This window comes from Anneissia japonica, unplaced genomic scaffold, assembly GCF_011630105.1.
Source record: "Anneissia japonica isolate Jap-2015-1 unplaced genomic scaffold, ASM1163010v1 scaffold310_len583560_cov164, whole genome shotgun sequence".
NCBI classification, from domain to species: Eukaryota; Metazoa; Echinodermata; class Crinoidea; order Comatulida; family Comatulidae; genus Anneissia; species Anneissia japonica.
In genome coordinates this window covers 328,277-346,205 of record NW_022695742.1, presented here as the reverse complement: position 1 = coordinate 346,205, position 17,929 = coordinate 328,277, and the positions used below count along the sequence as shown (strand labels likewise).

The 17,929-nt window shown below is 32.6% G+C and overlaps 1 protein-coding gene across 1 annotated transcript in view; it reads left to right on the top strand.

Annotated features, from left to right (window-relative positions):
• The window catches only part of LOC117101552 (adhesion G protein-coupled receptor L4-like), a 54,419-nt gene extending 41,887 nt beyond the window's left edge, over positions 1 to 12,532 (top strand). The window contains exons 17-25 of the mRNA XM_033241531.1: positions 3,360 to 3,466; positions 4,643 to 4,745; positions 5,128 to 5,281; positions 5,912 to 5,978; positions 6,558 to 6,624; positions 8,567 to 8,652; positions 8,998 to 9,124; positions 9,711 to 9,752; positions 10,878 to 12,532. Of these exons, the coding sequence (XP_033097422.1) occupies positions 3,360 to 3,466; positions 4,643 to 4,745; positions 5,128 to 5,281; positions 5,912 to 5,978; positions 6,558 to 6,624; positions 8,567 to 8,652; positions 8,998 to 9,124; positions 9,711 to 9,752; positions 10,878 to 11,000 (876 nt within the window). The 3' untranslated portion in view covers positions 11,001 to 12,532. The remainder of the gene's footprint in view (positions 1 to 3,359; positions 3,467 to 4,642; positions 4,746 to 5,127; positions 5,282 to 5,911; positions 5,979 to 6,557; positions 6,625 to 8,566; positions 8,653 to 8,997; positions 9,125 to 9,710; positions 9,753 to 10,877) is intronic.
• The last annotated feature ends 5,397 nt before the right edge of the window (positions 12,533 to 17,929 follow it).

Sequence of the window (17,929 nt, the reverse complement as noted above, 5' to 3'; positions counted from 1 at the left end):
GCATACAACGTGCCTAATGCTAGAGTTCATTGAAAATCATCCCACAGCTAAAACAAAAATGCATGCCGAATTAAAAAATCAAAAGGGGTGGCGCCAGGATTTGCCCAAAGAGAGCTAAGTGACCGTGGTCAGGCTTTCCCCATAATTTTTAGAAAGGAGTCCAATGAAAATTTAGAGGTAAGGCTTATTTAATCGATTTTACAGGCTACTAAAATGTAGAAAATACAAATTTTTTTTTTTTGTCCTCGACGTGGGGCCCTGGTCCTCGGCTCCCCTTGTGCCACTCCTGTAGTTAAATAAATAATGTAAAACATATAGAATGGGAAGCAACTTGTTTTGGCTAATAAATTCTTTGGCTAATAAATTCTAGCACGGGCCCTATCCAGCTCAGGCTAGAATGAAGAGGAAATACAAAATAACAGCTATCCTAGTACATGTTGGTTGGAAAAATTACTGAGAGTCAAATTCTACATGGCTAAAATCCATGATAAGGTAACAACTTTATTAGTTTGAAAGTGGCCATTCAAACAATATCAATTTGTATATATTTATAAATATATGGTGCATTTTTTTTTTTTTTTAGTTCAACTGGTGGTGGCTGGTCAGATGATGGCTGTGAAGTTGTCACTTATAATAACACACATATTGTTTGCCAATGTACGCATTTAACTAATTTTGCAATTTTGATGAAAGTAAACGAAAATCAACCTGTAAGTTATTTATTATTGCTATTTTTTATATTATTATTATTATTATTATTATTATTATTATTATTATTGTTATTGTTATTTTATTGTCATTGTTATTATTGTTATTAATGTTAAAATTAATTAATTATTATTTTTATTATTAATTGTTAATATTAGTGTATGCTTCTTATTGCTCTTCAAAGGTGTCTTAGATACACTTGAATTCAAATGTTGTTATAATAAATGCAAAATTGTCTCAATGAATTAGAATTAAAATGCATAAACTGATGATGTAGTGATTTACAGGCAATTTAGCGTTGTGAATAACAGGTCTTAGATATGCACAGAATCAAAAGTTTCATTTAGACAAAATTTGTATCGTTATTATATGAAATAATCTCCAAATGAATACTTACTGAAAAAAAATAATGTGATGATAAAGTGATTACTAGGCTAAAAAATTAATGTTATTACTTTATAATACATTATTGTTTGGTGTCCAAAACTTTTTGCAGAACCATACATGGTATTGAGAAGTATGTAGGAAACATGAGTATATATCGTAATCGTAGGTAGGAAGCATGAGTATATATCATAAAAATACACATACAGGTCAATATGTCCATTATGATAAATGTGCTCCATGGAACCATAAGATCTCTTGGATCCATATTTTAGTTTCTGGAGCCCACAAACTGTGTACTCTTACTGAACTTCAAGCAGAACTTTGTAACATTAGAAAGTTTGTGTCTTGGAATGGGTACCCTTTAAAAGTTGTTAACAATGTACTTAAATTAAAATTAAATGAGCCTAAATATATACATACGGTAGGCCTACAGATTTGGATGAGATTGCCTTATCTTTGAAAACCAAGTGAATTTATTTTATTTAATAAAGTGTAGAAATACTTAATTAAAGCGGTAAAATCCATAACTTTACGGCAGTGTAAAAATGTTTCTCATTTTATATCTACTAAAGATCAAACCCCGAAGGAGTATAGAAGTTTTGTAGTTTTAAATGTTCAGGTTGTAATAGTGATTATATTAGTAAGACACATAGATTTTTAATAACTGGGCTTAAAGAACATTCTCCACGATCTGATAGTGTTATATTTGATCACTTGTGAGAAATTGTGAGAAAGTGTTTTATGCTTACAAGTTATCTTACTTGTATCTCTTCTTGGGCCGTTGTGAAGCATGAATGCTTATATGGCCCACTCTTCCTCAGGTCACAATACTACTTTGTTGTGGCGTAAAATTTGGATGAGTGCCGATCTGGTCCATGTGCTAGGTCAAAATTTGATGAATTTCACTGTCAAATTTGCTGTGAGTTTTTTTTTATGTAAATCTAAATAAAAAGTCTATTCCCCATAACCGCAGTTAGGGGTTACGCTTTAGTCGCTGATTGAGGATGCATGCATCCCTAGTCAACACCGGTCGAGTTTTGGTCATCTCAGACTTAAGCGCCTCCTACCCTATATAAAACTTTAATGGATGTTCTTTCCAAAATTCATTTAATCCTGACTTGAAAATATTTATTGAAGATGCATTTACCAACTCATCAGGGAGATTATTCCAGACATCAATAACTCTACATGAAAAAGAGTGCTTTCTTAAAATGGTGACACTATGGGTTTTATATAACTTAAAACTATGTCCCCTAGTTTTCTGACAAGAGGTAAACTCAACAAATGTAGCTGTATCAGCTTTGACCCATCCCCTGATGATCTTAAAGACTTGTATGATATCCGATATACTTGATAATGATGATGTGGTCTGTAATGGTAGTAATAAATTAGGTTTAATATTTTCTAATACTAACATTACTGACAGTTCACAAAACTGGTCTGTCCTATATTGCTTAAGGAAGTGTTTGCTATAGGTACACTACACCCATTGGTTAACAATGAGCTTAAAGCAAAGAAATTCGAGTCAACTTGACCCCATTCAACTCAGCCACAAGTCAACTTGGCTCCAAGTCAACTCTGCCCCAAATGAACTTGGCCCCAAGTTGAACTGCTTCCCTTCAAAGGAGCTTTCTTTTTTTTTTTGTAGGTAGCTTTGATTAGTAGAGTTAAGGTTGTTTTGATCTTTAGTTTAACTCAAAGCTATGTCACCTAGTTAGAGGTAAATTTTTGATTGATTAGACACTTTTGGTATTAATTGTGCATAAAAGCTTGTAAATATGGATACTTTTCTCATTTCTGATGATGACAACATAGTTAATGTTGAAATACACAATGGCATGCTTTTCAATACTTGGAGTATGTATTGTACTTTCTTATACATGGTATTTAAAAACGTAATTTCACAAAACATATTTACGTTACTGCTTAGACAACTACTGTCATATAGTTGTCTCAGGTTGCTGCACGACGTTAACCTTAACTTTAACGTTAGTACCCATCATGCAGCGTGATAACTCCGCCCCTTTTCGAAATACGCATGCGCAAACCCGTAACTAACATACGTCCAGCACATAAAATCCTGAAATTAACGTACTCCGCAACGTATAGGACATATTATTGAATTTTGACCATAATTGCAGGGTGATATAAAACTTTGTGTGATTGTTTATTTTAAATAAAAATATACACAACGTAAGGCAAACGTTTTATTTTGTTATAAATATCGTAATGGTTACACAATATTGTGTATTTTTCATTTGCAGAGTCTATCTGATGTTCACATAGTTGCATTAGACGTTTTGACCTACCTGCTGACGTCAATGTCTATAATTTGTCTATTGCTGACTGTCTTAACTTATGTATATTTAAGGTATGCTGTATTTCTAACTTATAAGTTGTTTAGCGCTTTTTGTAACTAACGCAATGTATTATTACAGTATTTTAAAATGTCATTTTATTACAGAGCCACCTCCTTTCTTAACACTCTTCCTTTTAAATGCAATATATCTTATTCTAATTTTAAAACCAAGTTAAAATTATATCTCAGAGAAAAGCAATAAAATTCTGATTTTAACCATCACCTTGTAATTTTATAATGAATTTTAAAGTTTATTGTATTTTTAATGAATGTTACAATGTTTATCCAATATTTTATTTATTATATTGTTTTTTAACTTTGCCGTAATGAAGCTTTTACTTACTTGGATTCTTAATGTATTGTATATATTTTCATGTATTGTTTTTCTTTCGAGGGCCTCTTCAAGTCGGCTGTACTACTGTAGTGCAGCTGTTAGAGCTACCCTCGTGAAATAAAGTTGAAATAAATAAAATAAATAAATTATTGATGAATAAAATGGTCGGCCTGATGAAAAGCTAAAAAGGTATAACAGAGAAGTTCAGACGAAGTTCTCCATAATTTAATTACTATAGCTTTTGGTATCTCTATGTCACCAAAAATAAGAAGGAACTCTGTCAAATAGTATGTGATAAATCCTTGTGATTTGCCCTCATGTGATTGATATGATGACATCATCATGATACCCAAAGATGGGGTTCAGCCCGTTGTTACCTGGCCTCTTGCCAACCGGCCTTTTGTCCTTTTTGTCACCCATCCTTGTCATCCACTCAGCCCGTTGCCAGCCAGCCTTTTCACCACCTATAGGCTCCAAAAATCTTAATACTAAATTTTGAGAGCTAGTTGTATAAACTCTTCGCTAAACCCCGGCTCTTGTATTGTATTGTATTGTGTTATGCGTTGTGTTGTTGTCTTGCTGCTAAGGTCCCACAGCCTAACATATGACCTACGCAACATATATATGTTTTTGAAACTATAGAGGAGAGTGAGACTTCCTGCAATTGTTCTGATTTTGCATTTGTTAAGTTTGATTAAAACTCTGGTAAATTACATTAACTCAGCAAAACACTACATGGTGGTCTATCTATATATAATGAAGAATTTCCCTTAAGAATACGCATAAAAATAACATAGGCCTAATTGACTGTGACTGTATTGTCCATCTGAAAAAAACATTTTTATCTTCAACAGAAAGTGGAGAATAAAACGAAATATCATCCACATGAATTTGGCCGCTTCGCTTGGTACAGCTCAATTATTGTTCCTTACGCTCATCGACTTAACTGGAAACAAGGTAAAATTTAAACACTTAAATTCAGTCATTCTCTGTTCCACCTCCTATTTCTTTTTTATATAATGCAAACTGTCACAATTCGTGGAAAAGGGAATACCACGACAAGATTGTTTGGTACGGCATTAATTGCTTTCACATTGTTGCATTCTTCTAAAAAGAAATAATTGTTTACGTATAAAATTTACATGTTCCTTTGACTGTAGTGGTTGTTAAACTTTATTTCCCTTTCTAGCATATTTCTTTTTCATCCTCGTAAAATTTGTTATATATTTAAGTTAAATATTTAAAAAAACAATTATGTTACTTGAATGTGGAGAAAAACAGCATACACCATGCGTTGTTACATATGCTAATTGATTCGACATATTTTTATTTTATTTAGAATTGGTGTTCCTACATTGCTCTGGTTCTCCAGTACTTCTTTACCGTCAGTTTCGCCTGGATGTTGCTTGAAGGAGTGTATCTTCTGGTTACATCACATAGTAAACTACATCACAAAAACCCAAGGACTGGCGTCTACATCGCATTTGGATGGGGTAAGTATTTAAAGTTCCTAAGCAGCCCTATCCATACTATCAAATTTCATTCGACAAAAACATTTGACATTTCTAAATATGATCATGATGATATCACATCGTGACCATATAAAATAGGAGCATAATGGCTACATATAGGCATACATCAGTTTTGTGTCAAATGATATTTGATAGCCTGGACAGGGCTTGGGCTTTACAAATCCTATCCTAGCTCCTCAATAATTTTCAATTTATTAAGCAATATCATCTTTAAAGCGTTTCCAGTAAATCGCAATAGAAATGTGTTACATAACGATACCTGTCTCTTATACACATCTAGATGTGTATAAGAGACAGGTGTCTTGAAATATTAAATTTATTTAATCACGTTACTTTTTTTCAGGAATAATTTCTAATTTACAAAAGGAAAAATTTCATCAAATATGTATTTACACACATATACTAAGTATAATATATAAAAATAACGGCATATGGGATAATGAATAAGCCTAACTAGTTTAAAGATACTATTTATTACAGGTTTTTTGATTGATCTGATATTTTCTGAACAATCATTATATAGGTTTTTGAATAATGTATTGTGAAATAATAATCCAACATTGAGCAATAAAATACTATTACAATCCACAGTCACGCCATTATGTATTGTGGTCATCTCATTTTGTATTGGTTCGTCCGGTTACGGTACGAGTGACGCGTGAGTAATATGTTTGCTTAATAAATCGATTAACACACACCCACACTTACAAGTCTAATACATAGAAGACAAATAGAAAAATGTAACCTGAATATCGTGACGTAATTTTGTTATGTAGCTTTTGTTGTATTCACGGTACCTTCATCACCTGTCAATCATGGCGGTTCACTCGTTGGTAACATTCTACTATTCAGATTACAACTTCCAAAACCATAACTGATAGACTCAATCAGAATACCTGTTGTTCACATTCCTATATTTAACTGATATTATTATTATTATTATTATTATCATATTATCCTCATCTTCACCAGCACCACACCATCATTATCATCATCATCATTATTATTAACATTATCATCATCGTTATCTCTATCACTATCATATTTATTCTTCTTATTATTATTATTAATATAAGCTTAATTAATATAAGCATAATTGATAAATTAGTTCTCTTTTATAATGTTTTTACATGTTCAGGAGCTACTTTGGGTGTGTTTGTGTTTGTCTGGGTATGCAGGCTTTACAGTATGGTTTAGTGTTGTTTTAAGTATTTATAAACATTTTGTGTTTTACTAGATGCTGGTTAAAGTCGGGAACAGCTGTGATATGGGCTTTTGTTGTCCCGATACTTATTGTCATCATCGTAAGTAGGCATATTACGAAACATTCACAATAAAAAACATACTTGTTTTAGTGTTCAGCTATAAAAGTTGGCCATTTTTTTCATTTTACATGGATGCTTAGCTAGGCAATTTCTATTGAAAGTTTATGTCATTTAACTATCCATTTTAGCATTTTAATTTCTATATACGGTACTTAAAGGCTTTTTAAAGGGCATAATTATAAATAGAATAAAATACAATATTATTATTGCTATTACTATTGTGTTGTTATTCTTAATGCTACTTTGTTATTAATATTATTATCATTTATACAATTACAATAATTAGTGTTGTTAATGTTATATTTACATTTCTTTATAATTTATTCTCTCAGCTGTAGGCCATAAGCGAATTATATCACCAATTCACACGATGCGATGTGACAATATTCATTTTTCTGTTCTTAATCTACCCATGTGTCATCCATTCACCAATGTACAATCCCCTATCATAATATTATTGATTCTCAAAAACATAACCAGCAGGGCCTTACTCACATATCTTGGCCATAGTGTCTAAAGAAGATGTTAATATCTGTAATAATCTATGAAAATATTATATTTATATTGATGTTTAGAAACCGCTGTATCAGTTTTAAACATGGTAGTCTCTTACCTTGACCAAATGAGAGTGATGTGAGCATCGAACAAACCAACACTTGAACTGAGGCAGCTATCATGTACTGTAGTTGTCTCAGACTTGGCAGGGGTGGTGCAAGGTTTTGCTCAACGGGGATGGGGATGGGGGTCCGATGTTTCCAACGGGGGCCGACTCCCGGACGAGAAAGTAGTTGGACGTTCTGGTTTGCCCAAAATCTCTCGGAAGTCATCCAAGCGGTGTAGCCCCCGAAAACTGTTATAATATAGGGTTACAAAGGCATATTTAAACGATTTTAGAGTCTACTAATATGCAAAAATTGGGCCTATATATAATTTTTTCTCCTTGACAAGAGGCCAGGAGCTCTCCCCGACACATTTGGCCCTTTCGCAAACCTGCTGTGCCCAAAATTATGTATTTTCTAGGTACAGTATGCGCTAGAATTTTGCGTCGTAAACGGGATCGAGATTGTGAAAAGAAACTCAATCTATGATGAGTATTTCCTCCATTGACAGAAAGGGTACTTCACACACAAACTAATTTTCGAGTCTCAATGAGTGGAGTGATTTTTTCTTTTTCACTTGGACAAGGCAAATCTCAAATAATAAATTTTAAGATGTTTTAAAACCACAATTTACAACAAATTTAACTAAATAACTAAAAAGTCCCTATAAACTAAAAAAAATGGCAGCGCTGTTCCAAATTTCACAATGTAGTGTAATACTATTATAACATTACAGGGCCTAGTCTAGGCCTTCTGTAATTATAACAGTGCCTATGACCAAAGTTGCTATGCTCGCTAAGTCATTTTTATTCGAATTTTTAAGGTTTAATACCACCAGGTGGGCACTTGCAGCCAAAAGATCAGATACTGGCTTATACGGTCTAACTAGGCCTAGCCAATTATTAGGCTATATCCCTAAATATACTGTACTCAGGGGCGGATCCAGAGATGTCCGAAAAGGGGGCAGTTGCGAAAGTGGGGCCGATCGAGCACTACAGTAGGGAGTCCGGGGAATGTAAAATATCATGACAATATCGGTTTTCTTAATTTTATAGAACTCTAAAAGTTCATCAAAATCGAAAAACCCCTTGCTCGGACGATTACGTTCCATTTTCACAAACTAGATCCGGATCGCATTTACAACGATGCAAACTTCTACCGCATGCGTAGAAACTACATAATTTTTGACACGGCAGCTAATTGTTGGCATGGCGGGTTTACGAAAGGGCCAAATGCCTCCCAGACGGGAGAGCCCCCTCCCCCATGCTAATTCCACCTCTGCAGACTTGAAGAATGAAGAATGTATCCTTTTTCCATTGCAGTTCAACTCCTGTGTACTTGTTGTTGTCATTCGGATATTCTTAGGATTAAAAGCAAATGAAAACAAGACCAAGAGACAGCAACTAAGGTGACATTAATTTTCACACTGCTACTTTTAATTTTTACAGTTATTATTATTATTATTATTAAATTAATTATGCGAATAATACTGTTTTTTAAAACTACATCGATAATTATTATAATAATCATAGTAATGAAAATAGTAGTAATGATAATAATTAGTATTATAATTGTATTACAATAATGATACTGATAATAATGTTAATGTTAATAATAATAATAATAATAATAATAATAATAATAATAATAATAATAATAATGACAATAATATATGTTCTGTTGATTATCTTGTTGTTGATCATAATAGTTGATAAGTGGATTAATTGTGAGGATTTTTTTATGTTTTTCCCAGGTCTAGCATTCGTGCAGTCCTTTTAATGTTGCCCTTGCTGGGATTGACCTGGGCATTTGGATTTGCAACGTCCTATGACAATACAAACTTCTTTACATACCTGTTCGTTATCTTTAACTCATCACAGGTAATTTTATTGAATGTTTATTTATTGACGGAATTTATCATTAATAGAGTCAATACATTAAAATTGATACAAAAAAGGCTGATAAAATTTGTCAAAAATCAGTTACCCTACAATGATGTGGTGTTATGACCATATTAGGCTTGTCACATGTTTTTGTCAGATAATTTTTTTTAATTTTCAGGGCTTAAGCAAGAATAATTTGTTGATGCAATAAATCACCATGATTATATGTATGAACATACAATGCCTGTCCTATATAAAGAAGTTCACAGTGGCTATCTTTAGAAGCAATTTTAATTCATTTTCAATTTATTTCACTTGGTCTGACAGAATAATGAGCACACATAGGCTTAACATTACAACAATATATATATCACAATATATTTTCCAAATTAACATCATTAACAATAATTTAATTAGTTTTTAGAAGCATTATTGATCACAGTCTGAACACAAACATTTTAATTTTTGTCTTCATCCCTATTTTTATTATTGTCAGTCTACATTTAGGCCTACAGTATTTACAAATGAAATAAATTAGTTTCTTAGTGTTATTTGTACTGAATGTAACATGTTTTTTCCACAGGGAATATATATTTTTCTTCAACTCATTGTACTAAATAGTGAGGTACGTTCACAAAATTTCTATAATTACAAAATTAAGGCCTTGGAATTACTCCAATTTGTCTTATTCATATATATATATATATATTGAATAGATAATAATAGCTTATAATAATTAACAAATGGTGATAAGAAAACGATGCGCAGTACGTGACGTTGTTTGGGTCCTTGACAACAATTATGCGCAAATGAAAAATGAAATTTATTATTTCAGAAACTAAAACAACTTGCTTTGGATGTGTATAAGAGACAGATATATATATATATAGTAACCAAATGAAATTGTTTGAATAAACTTATGTATTGTAATAATGAAATTTTCATGATGTTTGTAATTATTCTCATTGCATTGGGAAGGAAAAAATGAGTCATATATAACAATAATATATAATAAGTGTTCTTACAGTCAATATTTCAATTCATGTCATTATTCATCTCTATACTGTTGGAATATTATGTATGTATACATTTCTTGTCTTCAATATGTTTAAGAGGAGACATATCATATTTATACGCCCTGAATGGCAATCGCTGTCCAACTACGCATGTACTATAGTGTAAAAGATTAGTTAATTTAATCATAATTGAATTCTCAACAAAGCGTAGATGGTCTAGTTGGCTAGGGCGTCTGCATAAATAGGAGTCGAATCTCGGTTGGCCCAACTTTTCTTCACATTTGCAGATTTATTATTCTTTAACATTCAAAATGTGTGTATATTATTTAGACCATGCTATGTTTATAAAGTACATGTCTTGATTGTTCTTGGCCATTGTGCCTAAAAATTTAATAAAAAAATAACAAAAGTAAGATCATCTGAATGCCTAATGAATTCAGACATGCCATTACCAAACTTAACTTCTCTTTTAAATTTTCATTTGCTTGGCGTTTGCATAGACTATTATGTTCACAATGCATGCCATTGCTATTCATTAACCTTTCCATGCATTATTTTCTTTTTTTTTCTTTTTTTTTTAATTGAGAACTTAAAACTATAAATTACAAATGATTTTGTATATTCTGTTTTTATTAATTATTCATTCAAAATATAAATATTCTACATACAATGACAAAGAGGAAAAACACAATATATATTAACATAGAAAATTTTCGTTATTACATATTTTTCAGATAAATCAGATTTTTATTCAGAGATATAAACGCCGTTCGTCCAAAACGGATGTCATTGTGTTGACCTCTACATCTCCTGTTATTGCAAGGGAGGCGTTCGTTGAGCAAAGCAGGAGTCTGTGAGTTATTTAATCTTGGTGCAAGATCCTCCAAGTTGAAAATGTTATTGAACATCAAAAGAATATACAGAAAGTTGTTTAAGCTTACTGAGAAAATACATCTTTTAAGGTATTTGTGTAGATTCCATAAGATAGTTAGATATAGCCTGAATTAATACGATAGTCAATTCAGGGTTAAATTCATATGATTACCTCAGTTGATGTTACATTAAAATTTTTGTTAGTATTATGCTTTTATTCACAGAGACAACCATTAATTACTGTATCATCTGCTTTTTTTTTTTTTTTTGCAATATTACACTTAATTTGAACTTTAGGTCTTTATAATAGAGTACTACAATGTTACATCACGATACCATGTGATACTACTCCGTTGCTATCGACGACACAAAATGCGTTAAACCGACGCCATTTTCTCCACTGACAAACCATTGATCCCAATTTCTAACATAATTATTAAGAAGTTGTATCTTAATTTTTCTTTGTAAATGTTAATTGATGATTAAATGTGTGTTCGATAACTAATACAATGCGAGCTTTTTGGGTTTTCGTGGTAAATTATTAGGTTTTAAAATGCCTATTCCAGAAAGCCTATTCTAAACAATTAAGATTATGAAGTCATTCAGGCCTACTGAACGGTTCTCAACGTCCAGAGGGCGCCACCTGGTGGTTGTGATGACACGACCATGGACGGGTACTCTAAGATGAGAATTAACAAAGGGGATATAACTCACCCTGGAGTAACCGTCTTTTGCAGTGTCCGTCTAAATGATATTGTGCAGAAAATGTTATAGATAGGACAAATAATATATTAAATTAATTGTTAGCCTACACAATGATTTAACTGGCAATATAAGGAGCTCCTGAACACTTACTAATAAACTCAGTTTATTGATTATATACCAGCCCCATATTATGCATAAAATAATTGATTTTACCCTTCGGCAAGGTCTAAACTAAAACTTAGCTTCATTTAGGTTCAATTAAAAATTATTTCAACCGTGTAATAATGCATTATTTTGTTAGCCCGTAATATATTAATTTATGTCGTTACAGTGTCTGCACATATAGCTACACAAAAGATTGATATTAGCACGAGATAACAAATATCTGGCGTATGTCGTAAAGAAAATTATACTATAATTTTTTGACCATAATATTAATATTTAATAATAGTATTTGTAATTTAAGTAAAGAAATACTGTACAGTAGATCCAGTATTTTCTGTCAGAAAAACTATACTGTATATTGGATAGGCCTATATAAATGTTTAGTCATATTACATATTACACTTTGCAGGCACCTTAATTAACTTTGCTTTTTTGGCAATTAATTTAATATATTTATAATGACAACATAAATTGATGAAGTTAGATATTTTGTGACAAAAGACAAAATGTACTTGATATTGTATTAATGGTAATAGGACGCATACCACTATGTAGGGTATATATATACATAGACCTATATATACTTTCTTATTTTATTGATTTTAATATGTCTAAATATATATATATATATATATATATAGCATATATATGTAGCATAATATATATAGCAGGTAATTGTAATAATATATGATGTATGGTAAAATAGATATAATGTGTTTGATGATGTTGTTAATTGTTTGTTAATATATTGTACAATATTACTAAATATAATTTTAAAAATAATATTCGACGTGATAATATTAATGATAGTAGAATATTATTGTATATTATTTGATACATCATGATGATGTTAATCATGGCTTGTATGATATCATACATGTGCTAGATATAATGATAATTAAGTGGCTTAGTGCATATGTTATGATTATCAATATTCTAAGTGTAATTATTCAATTCAATCTTTATTGGTTTAATATATATCTATGACAAAATTATGCTTAACAATGTTGTATGTGATGATAACAATCATGGTATGATGACATGATAATAATGAAACAAGTAACTTAGTACAGATGGTACGGTACAGTACTGTATGTCATTGAGTTAAAATTGGTTATAGTAGTTGTGATTTAATTAAGTATCTATATTGATTATCTACTAATTTTAATCCTATAGTGCAAGTGCAAATTTGATGTAGGCTATGCAAATGGCATTTGCCTTTATTCACCCCCTCACTTGGCTGCAAAAGCTTGTTGGATAATCTTTTGGCATGACATGCGTCTTTGCTGTCATACTCTAAGAAATGTATGTGTTTTTTTTTTCCACCGAGGAAAGCATCTGACATTTTGTATAAAACTACTCTCAATATGGCAAAATATTGAACCTTATTCAAGAAACAAAATATCTTGGACATCTGACCCATATTTAACATAACACAGGTCTATTCAAGACAACACACCTCAATATAGATCTAAATGTTTCATGGGAATATGTTAAGTCCTTAATTCAGCAAATGTTCAAAAGAGGTGAAAAACAGATTATTGTGTATTGTAGTTAGTCTTTTGGGCTCAGTTTGTACATGTTAACATTAGCTTCAAGTATGCTAGGCCTATAATAATGCTTTAACAAAAATACTCGACACTGTTTGTCATGATGTGCCTTCATTATATTATAAGAAAACATGCTAGGTTTCAATGTGTAAGATGGAAAAGGGTGTAGACCAGTGGCGTAGCTATGGACAGTGCAAAGCACTGGGGCCCAAGGCTATTAGGGACACATTCATAACTAATTTCCAATTAAGTTGGAAAAAAAATGGCCAGCGGGCCCCTTAATACTATTCAGTTTGTAGAGGAGTAATTATTGTTTACTGTGTTGATTTCAATTCAGTGATGTATTCAAGGGGCCCAAGTCGGACCCCCTACATATTCAAATTTTTTTTTTTTAAAGGGAAAAAAGGAAAATATATTCATTATATTATAAGCCTGAGGGTGTAATTTCCGGCCATCTAGAGGTATTATAACCATAAATTTTCTTACCTCAGCTCCACCTTGGTTGGAGGTGAGGAGTCTTCAAAATCCCTTTCTGGATCCTCTATTATCAAATTCCCTGAGCCGCCACTGCAATTGTTTAATTTTACGTGCCACCAATTTTCTTGATTATTATAGAACAGCTGCTGAGACCGAATATGCCCCTCTTAAAATAGTAACAAATCCGATTATCATTAGTATTTTGTTACTACTTAGGCCTTTAGGAGCAGTAGGGGGTGGGGGTATAACTAACTGAGAACTTTAGGGAATTCCCCGGTTCACATCAAAGGGCCCGGCAATTAACCTTGCACTGGGGCCCTTTCGCACCTATCTACGCCACTGGTATATACTGTTTGGTCCTGTCTAAGAGATTCGGAACTTTGGTTCTGTATTCTCTTTCTCTTCTTTTAAACTCTAACTTTGCCCAAGTTAATTGATTGGTTGTGATTTGTAATAATGAATTGTTTCAATGACCTGTGTATGGAATTTGACCACTCATTATCTACTGTCACAATTGATCAGCGCTGGCTGATCAGCCACCCTCACAAAATATTGTTAAAATAAGTAAATAAATGGATGGATGGATGACGCTTCTAAGCATTTAATGGGAACGTTTTAATTTAACTGTTTTATGGATGTTTTGTTCTGTTTGCTATTGTTGTCGTTCCTTTAGAATTTCGATATTATAATAAGATAGTTGAATTTTTAAATAATTAATAGATTGATAGCAAATGCTGTAATTGTAAGAATAAATGGCTTAGTATTGATGTTGTGTGGTCCAACTTTTTTACATGTGATGATAATTGATGACTTCGTAGGTATACAATGGAATGATAATCCAATTATTATCTGATGTTATTATAGATAAACCAGCTTACTGTATACCGTAATAATGTGATAATAATAATTATAATAATAATAATAGATATGGCTTAGTATGGATAATATTCCATATTTGATGGTTAAACGTAGAATTATTGTATTTTTATTTCATACTATTTTGTAATGAAGTATATGTCTGTGGTGAATATTAATGGTGTAATAAAGCGGCGAATTATGTCAAGTAAATTGTTTAAATTGGTGATTTTTGTTAAGAATGCTAATTCGAAAGACAGTGTTCAACTTTATTAATAAAAGTGAACCCTGTATCGAGGTTGAGGACATAAAGGATACGAAGATGGTGTTGTTTATCACTAGACTTACATCTTTCAAAATAAATCGAGTCAAATTACGAAACGTTAAAAAAAATGTGTGCGAGGAGAGATAATACAAAAACATTGCTTATGAAAACAATAATTATTATTTTTAAAGCTTAAATCCCTATGCTTTGTAAATCTGAACATCAAATGCCCTTTAAAGAACCCAATGAATATTTCCACAAGAGTTACCCCGATGCTACAGGGGTGGCGCCAAAGGGGGGTCTGGGGGCAGGGTCCCCCGTCTGAGAGAAAAATCCACAATTCATCGGGGAGAAAATAAATGTATTTTTATTTTCTACATTACTCTAAAATCGATTAAGCCTTCGAAACCGCTAAAATATGTTGTTCGGGGGCTTGACACTTTTGAGAGATTTTGGGCGACGCCCAACCACGCCCACTTTTTTTTCCATCGGGGACACCGGCCGCCCTGTCGCGGACTTCGGACCCCCTGTCTGGCAAATACTCACGCCACCCCTGCGATGCTAAGGTTCAGTTCAGCCTCCGTCGTGTTAGTACTGATGCAAACATGAAACTGTTAAGCTTACCTCAGCTGCTACAAGAGTCACAGACCACACTTATATGCAAACAATGATACGCGTTACACCTACACACACACACCGATGCGCGTTATACCTATACACACACAATGACATGCGTTATGGGTTTTCTCTCACCTTTTCTATAACAGATAACTGACAAAAAGTCATCCCGATTGTGAATGATTTTGACTTATCAAACGTGATAAGATTTGTCATCTTCACCAATCAAATCAATGATACAATTGTCGACCAGGGGTGGCGTCAGTGGGGGCTGACGCCATGACCTCCATCGCGCGGAGAGCTTGCCACCGTTGGAAAAAAAAACCCCATTATGTATATTCACATATAAGTAGACTTTAAAACAGATTAAAGAAGTCTTAGAATCCTCTAAATTGTCATAGTTACCATGGGTTTCGCACAATGGACCACTTCCGACAAGTTTTTAGCGAAACCTAAACACGGCCACATAGGCTTGTAAAGGAAGAGCTCCCAACCCTCCCCCGTTGAGCCAATCCTGTAAATCAAAGGGGTGCAAAGTGCGGCCCGACAGCGATTTTTTTATTTATTTTTTTTTGTGGCCCACGAAAATGAATTAAAAACCTATGTTTTTGACTAGAAACCACCTTGTTTATACGGCCCGACACCGATCATCTGTAACAAGTAATTAATGTTAAAACTGAGAATACATTTTTATGAAAGCAGTGCATGAAGGTTTTTGGAAGTACACTGTAAACATCAAAGTTTGGGTGCGGCCCTTGGTGTTAAGTCGAAAATTCACTTTGGCCTCAAAATGGATTTTAATGCCACCCTTGCTGTAAACAGACGGCACTAACCTTTTATGCATCTCAAATAATATATAAATATGATACGTCCTCTTCTTTTGACAAGACGGAATCTCCGAAAGATACATTTTTACATAAATCATACTACAGTATATATGACTTTAAAAAAATGACTTTTTATACGCTCGCGTGTATGTTGCTATGGTATTAAAAAAAATATATATTTTTAAAAACATTTTTATTATTTTTTTGCACAAGCATCCATCAACCCTCAAATTAACCACCCTACTTTACAATCTGCTAAAACGACGAGATTTGACTCATTTGATTTGGTCACATATGATGATGTTAAAAAACTCATTCTGAATCTTCTTCCTAAATCATGTGATCTTGATCCCTTTCCGACTAAACTGCTGGTGCGTCTTCGCTCGTTTATTCCTGTTGTAAGGTCAACACCATTAGAGCATCTGTGAGTTGTGATCTTGCCAACTGCTGCTTAATTGCCAGTGGTCTCAAATTGCAGGAAAACGATCGCAATGGTGTTGGCTCTTCTGCAATAGTCTGTCTCTTCTGACTTTTAGTTTCTGTGTAGCCTAGGATAGCTTTGTTTTTTGTTTTTTTTTCTTGTTTTTTTCTTGTAAGTTGCGCATAGAGACCACGTACTTTGCGCTATATAAGTCTCCAACTATTACGATTACCATTAATGTAGAAATAAGCTGCATACCGTCTAAAACGCATGCGCACGAGTGTAAATGATCCATTTGATTAAATCATGATATAATATAGATACTGTAAACAGTCTAAAACGCATACGCGTTGATTTAATCGGACTTGAATTCGAAACGAAACCTCAGTGGCTTGGTTAAAGCATCAGTATAGACTGATTTAAATCCCGGTTAAGGCAACTTTTGATTTCGCACTCCCAGATTCCTCTTCTTTAACGTTGAAAATTAAAATTTAGTAAATATTATTCAAATTGTTCGCTGTATAGCAAACACAATATAAACAATAGATAAACAATTAATAATAACAGTGCTGAAGCAGGAACAGGATGTTGAGATCGTATTAAGCATAGCACTTCAATTCATATTTCATTAGGCCTATCAGTTGTATGCAAAATGTGTCGAAATTCAAACCTGCGACCTCTTGCTATTAAGGCGAGTATCATACCGTTTGACCACCGAGATCTATAAAATACTGTATGCGAAGATCTAACCCAAGGCACTTTCTCTCATACTGCCTGAAAAGCTCAAACATATTGGATCTATGGTTAAGCTAGCTTAAAGGTTACAGTTTAAAAATTAAAGCCAATAATATTCAAATTAGGTTTGTAATTTTCATGTATGTATTTTTATACGTATTTTAATCTGACATAAATTTAAATTTGGATTGAATCATGTTTTATTTGAGCACTGTTAATATTATTTATCTATTTGTTTTACCTAATATAAACTATTTATATATATAATATATATATATAAATATATATATATATT